The 12005-nt window shown below is 37.9% G+C and overlaps 1 protein-coding gene across 5 annotated transcripts in view; it reads right to left on the bottom strand.

Annotated features, from left to right (window-relative positions):
- Positions 1-9973, bottom strand: part of zc3h18.L (zinc finger CCCH-type containing 18 L homeolog) — a 72149-nt gene extending 62176 nt beyond the window's left edge. For 3 of the 5 annotated variants that reach the window (XM_018257994.2, XM_018257996.2, XM_018257997.2), the window contains exons 1-3: positions 9816-9973; positions 7135-7727; positions 4725-4809 (exon numbers count right to left, since the gene is read on the bottom strand). In XM_018257994.2, coding sequence (XP_018113483.1) covers positions 4725-4809; positions 7135-7713 — 664 coding nt within the window. In that variant the 5' untranslated portion in view covers positions 7714-7727; positions 9816-9973. The other 2 variants (XM_041590209.1, XM_018257995.2) reach the window with 2 other exon arrangements.
- Between the last annotated feature and the right edge of the window lie 2032 nt (positions 9974-12005).

The following is a 12005-nucleotide window of genomic DNA, read 5'->3' as shown; positions in this document are numbered from 1 at the left end:
CTGTCAGTAAGGTTTTAGCAAACCGACACTTATAAAAGAGGATATCTGTGTCAAAGTGTCAGAATGTGTTCAAGTGCTTTGAGTAGTTACAGTTGCTACCGAAAGTAGCATTCGGTTGTGGCTTTCAATTCACTGCACACTCGGACAGAAACCATCTGAATAAAATAACAGTGAAAAACCATGCAATGCATTGTGCGAAATTAAGTGTTGGTTGGAGGATATATATATATATATATATATATACTCAAAGGAAGACCAGCAACACCAGGATTTCAGTGTAACAAAGCAGTGTATTCAAATATACATGAAAAGCCGACGTGACGTTTCGGTCCACGCAGGGACCTTCCTCATGGCAACCATGAGGAAGGTCCCTGCGTGGACCGAAACGTCACGTCGGCTTTTCATGTATATTTGAATACACTGCTTTGTTACACTGAAATCCTGGTGTTGCTGGTCTTCCTTTGAGTATCTACAATTTTTACCTTGCACCCAGGTAACACGTCATCAGCAGGGTGCTGTCCTAATGAGGATATATATATATATATATATATATATATATATATATATATATATATATATATATATATATATATATACACACACACACACACACACACACACACAGTATATTGGAAAGTTTCTTCATATTATATGTTTTGTTTCATAGGAAATGTTATATTTTTGGGTTTAAAACAGCTATAGAATATATTTTCAGTCTCCAGGTGAGACGGTCAAGAATTGAATGCTTGTAAAACACAATAACAATTATCATCAAAGAGATAAGAGCAATAAAGCAAGCCTTGTTATAAGCAATGCATGGGAGTTGCTCAATTGGCGTTTAGTCTAATATATAGTTAGTGATCCATCAGTGAGACAGCTTTAGTAGGAAATTTCCCATCCAAGTGAAGTCATAAGCTGCAGCGTAATAAACATGCAAGAAATATAAAGACAGATACACAGAATGATTGGGGAAAACCTAATGAGCAATTACACAGCACGCCCTGTAATGATCCAATTACAAAGGAATCCTTATGTACATGGCACCTTAAACAACGGCAGGAAGTTATTTTATTAAAGGGCTTATCTTAAAGAGGTCAAGAAGAATATTAGAAAATAATTTTTTTTCTAATGTGTATGTCTACTTATGCCATGAGTGTATGAGTGCAGAGTTGCCACTCCTCTCCATTTCAATTTTGGCCAACTCATGCAACTTTTTTTAGTTCCAATAATTCTCCATGCACCAGGTTCACAGGATCAGTCAATACCCCAAACTGCCTGACCACCCAGATGATCAGCCAGTACGGTCAACCAAATCTAAGCAGTATGGACAGCTTTATAGAGATCTGTCTGAAAGGCAATTTTATGTACATATCACAGGGTCCTTAATTGTCTGAAAAAAAGGGTTGTATAACCAAAAATAAACAAAGTTAAAAAAAAAAAAAAAAAGTTAAGCATTTTTGTTTCTTTATTCACACACATACAATCTAATTATTAATCCATTGTTAACAACAGCATCAAGGTACGGTCACTTGGAATGGACAAGTCCTTAAATGAGAACTAAACCCTAAAAAATATAATATAAATATGGCTAAAAATGCCATATTTTATATAATGAACGTATTGCACCAGCCTAAAGTTTTAGCTTCCATAGCAGCTATGATCAAGGACATCAAACTTGTTACAGGGGGTCACCATCTTGGAAAGTGTCTGTGACACTCTGAGCAGCTGTTGAGTTTAGGGTTTATCTCAAATTATCAGAGAATGAGGTTTGACTGTAATATAAGATGATGCTAGTTGCACTGGTTTCTGTGCTGCCATATAGTATTTATCTGTATTAATTACTAATCAGCCTTATATTGTCACATTTGTATTCTATGAGTACTGTATATTTTGAGTTGGTCCCTAAGCGAAGTAAGTGACAGCAGCACAGACTTGTTCAGTGCTGGGAAACTGTGCTTAATGTTTCCAACTCCAGTTGCAGGAACATGGAACCAGATTTACACAGATCAGCTGGGATTCTAATAAGGAGTTTTTGTATTTTACGGCAGTCGCTGGCTGTGGAGATTTGGGAAAAAGTTTTATTGTGCAATATGACTAAGAATACAGCTCCCAGCACGCTTTCTCTACCATTATATGTTACATTATAATGGGATTTGTAGTCTAGCAACAACTGAGTAAAGTGTGGTTGATCAGTGCATTGCAGCACCCTTTCAAGCCAGATTCAAACACCAGTGGGTATATCATAGAGTCTGCATAAAATGTATACGTAAAACAGAAATGTAAAATGCCTTCTAAGAAAAAGAACCAAATTTGCACTGGAACAGTTGCACAGAGGGGTGTAATGGCTCTAACAAAATGACTGGATTAAAACACTTCCTGTTCTCATGTACACTATTAACAAACAATTTACACAATTGGTGCTGTCTCAACAAGATTGCAGTCACACAGCTTTTCAGGTAGCTGCAGCTGAAAGGGAAGTAGAGTTTGGGTGCTTTGTCACCCATAGGAAATATCACCTGAAAATACCTTTGATCTGGAAGAATGGTTCTCACCACATGTAAAACACCGCACATGTGGCAATCTTTATTTCCCTATGAATAAACATATTGCCGCATGTTAAATGTTTTACATACAGCATTCTCCATTCTTCTGGATCACACATTCTTTTTGGGAGCTTTGTGGCGTGCAAGCACAATTTACTGGGGCCACAAAGCGACATAAACACACAGACCTGCAGACACATACTGTATAACTGGTCACATGATCTGCAGAGAAAAAAAAACTCAAGGCAAATTGGCAAATAAAACTTACAGTTTGGACAGATAAACGGTGACAGGATAGAAATATGGGATGGTTTATCAAAACTGATCCCCAAGCTGACATACACCCCCTGACTGTCAGGCAGTAGCGAAATATTGGCCAGAATTTTAGTAATAATTTTGCTCAACAAATGTCTCCATTCCGAAACAGGAGCATAGGATAATGGAAGGTAAAACGTCATGTATAAGCCCAACCTGTAGGCCCTCTTTTCAGGGATTTCATATGCCCTGTACTGGACAACATATTCGGATTCAATAGTCAGCCTTCAAGAATTCAGCTAGCCCTGAAAAGGTACTAATCACAAGGATCTTTATGCTATGTCCCCTCTGTATTCCAAGTGGTCAGTACTATGAAATCCAAATAACAACCTCTCCAGCAAGTCTCAGATGGCACTTACTTATAGGAGGAACCTACATGGCCAGTCTGGTACCCCCTTACGTTTAGGAAACTTACGTGTGTGACAACCTCTGGTCTCACTCAAGCTGCAAACGTTAGGTTGAATTTGAAAACAAATAACAGGACTCATAGGACCTCCAGTGGACATAGCCTGTAACAGCATTCTCTTCCCAACAGACCTATTTCATTGATTTAGAGCAGTGATCCACAAACAGTAGCTCGCAAGCAACATGTTGCTCCCCAAAACCTTGGATGTTGCTCTCAGTGGCCTCAGAGCAGGTGATTATTTTTCAACTCCAGACTTGGGGCAAGTTTTGGTTGCCAAACAGAGGCTGCCAGTCCACATAGGGGCTACCAATAGTCAGTCACTTCCATTATTTGGCACCACCCAGGAACATTTTTCATGCTTGTGTTGGTCCCCAACTCTTTTTACATCAGAATGTTGCTCATGGGTGGAAAAGGCTGGGGATCCCTGATTTAGAGATTACTTTAGTGAAAAAGGTACAAGTATAGGATTCATTATCTGGAAACGCCTTATCCAGAAAGCTCCAAATTACTGGAAGGTAATCTGCCATAGTCTCCATATTAATTAAATAATTCAAAATGTTGAAACTTATTTAATTTTTCTCTGTAATAACACAGTACCATGTATAATATATATAATTAATCCTTATCGGTTGGAAACAATCCTATTTGTTATATTTAATATTTAAATGATTTTTAGCAGACAAGGTATGGAGATCCAAATTACAGAAAGAACCCATAACTTACTGTGACAATAGTTCTGAGCACTATCACGGAGCATATTAAGGTGAGGATTTAGTGATCAACACCCTGGCGTTATACTAGGCTACTGAAGCAGTAAAATATTGTAAATCTGGAGTAAAATATTTAAGCATACCACCAGTCCAATCTATGTGTTTTTAACCAAACTTTATTTTATGGATATGGTCCAACACTATGAACAAGGCCTGTCTGTAGTGAGTCTATGATATATGGCAGCGTGGTTTTAACCAGTTCCAAATAGAGGTTATGTTTTAACACACGGAGTGTGTTCACTAGCTGAACTGGTTAACTGGAAGGTTCTTGCAGTCATTATAATATAATAATAATAATTGTATTCAACTCTGAAGCATCTCAATTGCAATTGTTTTGAAACATATTAACTAACCTTTGGCTTGTGACACACAGATATTTTGTAAATTCACATAAATTGGCATTACTGTCATTCACAGTTGTATAATTTGTGCTAGAATTAAACTCCTTACTCTCCGTCCTATTGTTTATGTTACATTATTATTTAAAAACCAAAATAAGAAAAATGCACCTTTAAAAAACTATCTGCTGTCAATATATATAAAATTGCTAAGCCGACTGACTTACATCAATGTCATAAATAAAAATGAATCATGGTAAACATTCAAGAAAGGAGTGAGCTTGATTGTGAGAGCACAACACTCCTCTGAAACATAACAGGTTACACACTAATTCCATGCTCATGTACATACCTCTCATGAAGAATCTGCAAGTAATCCTTGGCCTTGTTTTTCTATCACTGGGATCTTTAACTTCACCTTCCTCCAAGTCTTCATCCTAAGAATACAATTTTCTATTATAAAACAACCCTTTTGTAATTTAGCTGTCATAGTTTTACAACATACAGCTGCCAAACAATTAAAGTACAGGTATGTGATCTGTTATCCAGAATGATTGGGTCCTGGGATTTTCTGAATAAGGGATCTTTCTGCAATTTGCATCTCCATACCAGAAGTCTGCTACAAAATAATTTAAACATAAAATAAACCCAATAGGATTATTTCCTACCAATAGGGATTATTTATATTTTAGTTAGGATCAAGTACAAAATAATTTAAATCCTTATACTTGATCCTAAAATATAAATAATCCTTATTGATAGGAAACAATCCTATTAGGTTTATTTTATGTTTACATTATTTTGTACTTGATTTTTATTATTTCAGAGAAAAAATAAGGGATCTTTCTGTAATTTATATCTCCATACCAGAAGTCTGCTACAAAATTAAACCCAATAGGATTATTTCCTACCAATAAGGATTATTTATATCTTAGTTAGGATCAAGTACAAAATAATTTAAATCCATATATATATATATATATATATATATATATATATATATATATATATATATATATATATATATATATATATATATATATATATATATATATATATTATAGATATAAATAATCCTTATTGATAGGAAACAATCCTATTAGGTTTATTCTATGTTTACATTATTTTGTACTTGATTTTTATTATTTCAGAGGAAAAAAAAAGAATATGTTTTAAAATGTTTAAATATTTCATGAAAATGGAGTCTATGAGAGATGGCCTTTCTGTAATTCACAATTTTCTGGATAATGGATCCTATACCTGTAATTAATGGGGGGATTCACCTTTAATTTTTAGTTAAGAATGGCCAATTCTAAGCAACTTTTCAATTGGCCTTCATTTTTTTCTCAAATGGGGGTCACTGACCACATCTAAAAAATGAAATGATTTGTAAGGCTACAACGTATTGTTATTGCTATTCTTTATTACTCATTTTTTCTATTCAGGGCCTCTACTATTCATATTCCAGTCTCTTATTCATAGCAATGCATGGTTGTGAAGGTCATTTGGATCCTAGCAACCAGACTTTGAAATTGCAAACTGGAGAGCTTCTGAATAAAAAGCTAAATAACTCAAAAACCACAATTAAAAAATTAAACCAAAAGTATATTGCCTCAGAATATCACTCTCTACATCATACAAACGCCTTTAAAGTAACTGAACAGAAATGAGTAAATCCAGCTTTAGGACATGGCAGTAGCCTTTGTAGTGTACTTATTGTGCCAGACCTGGCTTCATACTAAAGGTTAATTTAAAGGTTAATTTAAAGGTGAACAACCCCTTTAAAAAAAGCCCTCAGATTCTATATGCTATATTCTACAGTCACAGCAATGTATTTACTGAACAAACAATGTATTTACTAAATGAAATTTCCTTTTTTTTCCCAACTATCATGGACATTTACCTTAATTGGCATGATCAGTGGGGGGGGGGGGTTGTTTACAAATGCAATTAATTTAGGTTGTTCATAAACAGTAAATCAAGTTTCTCAATAAAGGAAGTCCAACATTTTGATTGCTTACTTGGATTTATAATAGGGATGCACCGAACCCACTTTTTTGGATTTGGCCGAATACCCGAATCCTTCAAGAAAGATTTGGCCGAATACTGAACCGAATCCGGTCCGGGGAAAACATTTTTTACTTCCTTGTTTTCTGACAAAAAGTCACGCAATTTCCCTCCCTGTCCCTAATTTACATATGCAAATTAGAATTCGGAATCGGTTCAGTCAGGCAGAAGGATTTGGCCGAATCCTGCTGAAAAAGGCCGAATTCCAAACCGAATCCTGGATTCGGTGCATCCCTAATTTATAAGAAGACTATATATGTATAAACAGATAATGAGTTGTGTCAGTCCCCTTCATAATTAATCACATTTGCAAACATGTAGTGTTTGTTGGACATCTGCTCCCCATTTTCAACACCAGTTCAATTAATAGTACTACTGTTTTAAATATGAAAACTACAATTCGTTATTTCTTGTACTGAATGGAGAAAATGATCCTTGTGAGGTATTTAATTAAATTCCCAGAGTACAGAAAATGCCCCTGCATAATGGACTTCAGTTTAGTCTGGTAATCTAATGATCTGTTTCACAAGGATCAGAGTAACTTCAGTTTCCCTCCGCAGCACAAGAAATAATGGAAAACATAGATTTTTCATGCCTACAACAATAGGTAAAATGTATGTTCAGCACAAGCCATGTTCACTGAACTCATGTTGAAAGGGGGTATACTGCCCCTTTGATAAAATAAAACAACTCACATCAATTTCTCCTTCATCAGCATCACCCTCATCATCATCTTTCTTGTTATCTTTCTGCTTTTCATCATTGTCTGCCTCTTCATCCTTATCATTTATTTCCTTATCTGTGGGAGAGTCTTCTGCTTTTTCCTTGTCCTCTTCATCATCAGCTCCAAGTTTTTCATTTTCCTCCTCCTGAACAAGACCTGGTGGTTCTTCTGGCACCTCCTCGTCATAGTCCAATTCATGCTCATCCAACTCCCTTGTTACAGAGGAGGCCTCATCATTCAGATCATTGGCTCTCTCTTCACGTTCTACATTATGAAAAGGAGAATTTGTTTCATCTTGTACCTGTTCATTATCAGTGTCCTGAGACTTTTCCTCACTTAAATTATCATCCTCATCCGAACGATAACCAGGTGTAAGAGGGCTATTGATTTTGACATCCTTTTCTTCTAGAGAAACTGTACCGACTTCTTCCTCTTTGCTCAAGTCCTTTTCTGAAAAGTGATCTTTTTCAACTTTTTCCTCTTGTGTGAGCTCTGGTTGCACTGTTGGTGGAGAAATACTGTCCCGTGCAGGACTCTCTGCTGTAGCCATGTGTAGGCTGTGGCCTGAAAAACACATTCACTTTTTATTTGGAAAAAATAAAAGTTAATGGACTGCTGTACTTTCTAATATTAAATGGAAATTATTAAAAAAAGTTTTATCCAACATTGGATTCAGCTTCTGGCCTTTTTGAACACTTTCTCTCAAAAGTACAGATTTGTGCAGCCCAAAGATGAGTCTCAGCTCTCCCACGGCCATGCTCATGCTACTTTATCATTAACTTCTAATGTAAAAAGGCTAAAAAAGCATTACTATAGAAAACACTGTAGAATGTCATAAACTTGTTGTAAAACACACACATTTAAAAGCCGCCTAAAATGACGATGTCCATTTTCCTGCCTTTCCCTAAAAACGTACATTCTTCCAGTCTCTTCCTCTTTCTACTGAAAGGTAATGATTTATTTGACCACTCCAAAATTACCAAGCAAAATTACCAAAATTATAATGGTGACTCAAAAGGTAGGGTTGTCCACAAGAAAACCAATTTTAGAGTATATGCAAAAAATCTGGGACTCAATCCCCAATCATGAGCCCATAAATGACATTACTGAAATAGTCAATATATATAAGTAAAAAGGCAATATTTATTCACAACCATGCCATTATACACATTTTAAAATCAAATTAAAAACATGAGGTATTGCATGTGGGAGAAGGGATCCCTCTCAAATAAAATGCTTAGCCTCACAATCAGATATTTAAATCAGATGTGGCGAAAATGGCCTGGCCACACGGGCAGATTGGGGGAGATTAGTTGCAGGCAACAAATCTCCTTCTTCGTGGCGACTAACCTCCCCGATCTGCCTTCCACTGTCTACAATGTAAATCGCCTGGGGGCAGGCAGACGGAACGCTTCGTTTTGCAAAGTCGCACGTAATTGCCTTATGAGGAAACTTCGGGCGACTACGGAAAACAAAGAATTCTGTGTGCCTGCCCCCAGGCGATTTACATTTTAGCCGGCGGAAGGCAGATCGAGGAGATTATTCGCCACAAAGAAGAGGAGATGTCGCCTGGCGACTAAACTCCCCGAATCTGTGTGGCCAGACCTTAAATGTGCGGGTTAACCACCTTATCCTTCCTATTTATACACAATAAACAAGTCATAATGTGACATACACAACAATGTTAAGGCGTTGTTAGCATCAATATGAGACGAATGTGTCCCGGGACTCGGGTGCTCCAGCGGTTGGATGTAGTTCTTTAAATTCCGGCTTGGTCGGGCTGGAAACCCACGTATATGGTATAAATATCTGTATATGTATAGAATGTGTATAATGACATGGTTTTGAATAAATATTGCCTTTTTACTTATATATTCTGACTATTTAAGTATTGTGTCATTTATGGGCTCATGATTGGGAATTAAGTGCCAGATTTTTTTAAAATCTACTCTAAAAATGATTTATTTGACTATCCACTAGCAATTTGGCGGTTCCAATTCTCATCCTCCATCAGTTTTATTAAACATACACTTTCTACTATATATTAGTTTACATATATATATCATTTACAAAGATGCCCTTCACAGTAATCGCAACCTCAGCTCCTCCAAAATGTACAAAGTGGTGGTGACAGTCCATTCAGATTTCCTGGTTTGTAGTGGGCTGTGTAGAAGGCTGTTTGCAGCGGCGTGTGGGTGAAACTTTCTAAAGGTTCATTCAGCCGGCACTGCTCAGACTAGGTTATATTATGTAGATCACAGATCAGTGATATTAGCGACGTGGAAAACAAAATGCAAGTGAAAGGAGTTACATCATCAGGCTCATCTACAGATAGACACCTTATATGCGATTCACTCAAACAACAATGAAAGAAAATGTAAAATAGAGCATCTTTCCTGTAGTCAATGGAGGAGGGGCATAATGTCCCCAAATATATGATTCACCTAAACCCCAAGGGCCGCCATCAGGGGGAAATTCACAATAGTCCGTGGCCCCGTGGGTCTTATAGGAGGCTCGCTGTGCTGCACTTGGATTCCCGTCCCGTGAATTGGACAGACAGGGGGCGGGAATTCAAACTTCACCCTCTTATCCGAGTAAATGCACAGGGCCCGCTTTTCCTTATACACCCCACAGTCTCGATTCGCTACTTACGCCTCCCGCAAATCTCTTATTTGCAAGCTTCCTCCTGTCTTACAGAGAATCCCGACGCCACAAGTCTCATCACGCGAGACTTGCGTCACGACGCCACGTGAGCGCAATGACGCATCACGTAGCCGCCTTGTGGGAGTGAGGAGCAGAGCAGGCGTGATTCCACAATCGAAAGCGGATAGTTTGTTGCGGTTGGTTAGCTCACAATCTGTTTTACTCTGCTCGCGCCTCTTTCTTTTGTTAATAAAAAAAGAAAAGAAAAAAAAAAGACTTTGGCGGTCATTTATCAACACTGCGCAAATTTGCCCATGGGCAGTAACTCATGGCGACCAATCAAATTGTTGCATTAATCGTTCTACTTGCAGTTGTCTCTAAAGCTGGACATAGAAGTTGAGATTTTTAAAAGATCCGATCCACATCGTGAGACCACAATTTTCTCGGAACGATAACGATGGTATGAATTGACCATCAACTAAAAAGACCAATTTACCAGGAAAACAAAGGGGAGCTGCCTGCTTGGCCCTGCAAACATACATAGATTTTACTATCAATTTCCTGACAGATGTCGGCCGAAAAATCGTAAGATGTACGATCGTTCGAATCCCACTAACCGCACGATAATTTCGAAGGATTGGTCGGGCTTCCCTAAAATCGGTTGTTCTTCAAGAAGAACCGTCCGTCTATGGGGAGCTTTAGAATCTAATCACTGATTGGTTGCTATAGGTAACTGCCCTCCGGCAAATTTGTCCAGTGTTGATAAATGAGCCCCTTTGTGATTTGCCCGCCGTGCCCTCCTCAACTTGTGTCAGCTCCCAATATTTCCTCAAGTCATTTATAATTTCTGCTCAGAGCACCAACTTATTTCATGGAACTGAAAAAAAAAAACCTGGTTACCTAAAGTACAAACGAGGTTCTGTGATATAAGTGCAAGGCTGTGCACCCTGGTAGAAAAAACATAAATTAGAGTAGTTATATATTAAACGGTAGTGTATTGGGCATATCCTTGTTTGAGAACAAGCTGGGGATTTTCGTTGACAAGCTGTGTAACGCTAGGCAGTGTCACTCTGGCTTGTAAGGGTGGTGGCACACGTGCAGATTCAGGGAGATTAGTCACCCAGCGACAAATCTCTTCATTGGGCGACTAATCTCCCTGAAAAGCCTTTCCTGCCGGCAAGAATGTGAATCACCAGTGGGATGGCACTCGGATCGCTTCATTCTCTGAAGTCACCCGAAATTGCTTCACGAGGAAACTTCAGACGACTTTGGAAAATCGATCCGAGTGCCATCCCTCCGGCGATTCACATTCTTGCTGGTGGGAAGGCTTTTCGAGGATATTAGTCGCCCGAAGAAGAGGAGATTTGTCACTGGGCGACTAATCTCCCCGGAAATCGCCATGTGTGCTACAGCCCTAAAGCAAATAAAGTCAAGCTATGGGATCCGTTATCCAGAAAGCTCTTCATTCCAGAAAGGGTGTCTCACTTCATTTTATCCAAATAATCCAAATTTTTTAAAATGATTTTGTTTTTCTCTGTAATAATAAAATAGTACCTTATACTTGATCCCAACTAAGATTTAATTAATCCCTGCTGAAAGCAAAACCAGCCTATTTGGGTTTATTTAATGTTTATATGATTTCTAGCAGACTTAAAGTACGAAGATTCAAATTACAGAATTATCCAGAAAACCCCAGATCCCGAGCATTCTGGATAATAGGTCCCATACCTGTACTGTCTTGGCCAGCCATTCCCCCACATGTTAAAAAAAAAACATTGTTGACCAGGGTCCCCCTACAAGTTAAAAAAAAACATTGGTGGCCATGGTCCCCGTACAAGTTAAAAAAAATCATTGGTGGTCAGGGTCCCAATAAAAGTTATCCCAATAAAAGTGCCCCCCATACACGTTAACAAAAACATTAGTGGCCAGGGTCCCCCCACTCGTGAAAATAATAAAAAAGTTGGCAGGGTCCTCATACGGTGATGGACAGGGGTAAAACAAAAATTGGTGGCCAGGGTCCTCCTATAAAAGATAAAAAAAGATTGGTGGCCAGGGCCCCCCTATAAGTTAAAAAAATAGTTTATAAGGAAAACTTCAGTTCTAATATACTAGTCTATGATGGCAGTGACCAATATGAAAAATATATTTATATATTACCATGTCCACTGATACTTAGAACCTATTCACAATTGCATGTAC

Source organism: Xenopus laevis, chromosome 4L, assembly GCF_017654675.1.
Source record: "Xenopus laevis strain J_2021 chromosome 4L, Xenopus_laevis_v10.1, whole genome shotgun sequence".
In the NCBI taxonomy this organism is placed as follows: Eukaryota; Metazoa; Chordata; class Amphibia; order Anura; family Pipidae; genus Xenopus; species Xenopus laevis.
The sequence above is the reverse complement of the archived record's forward strand: the minus strand, read 5'-3'. Positions and strand labels throughout refer to the sequence as shown.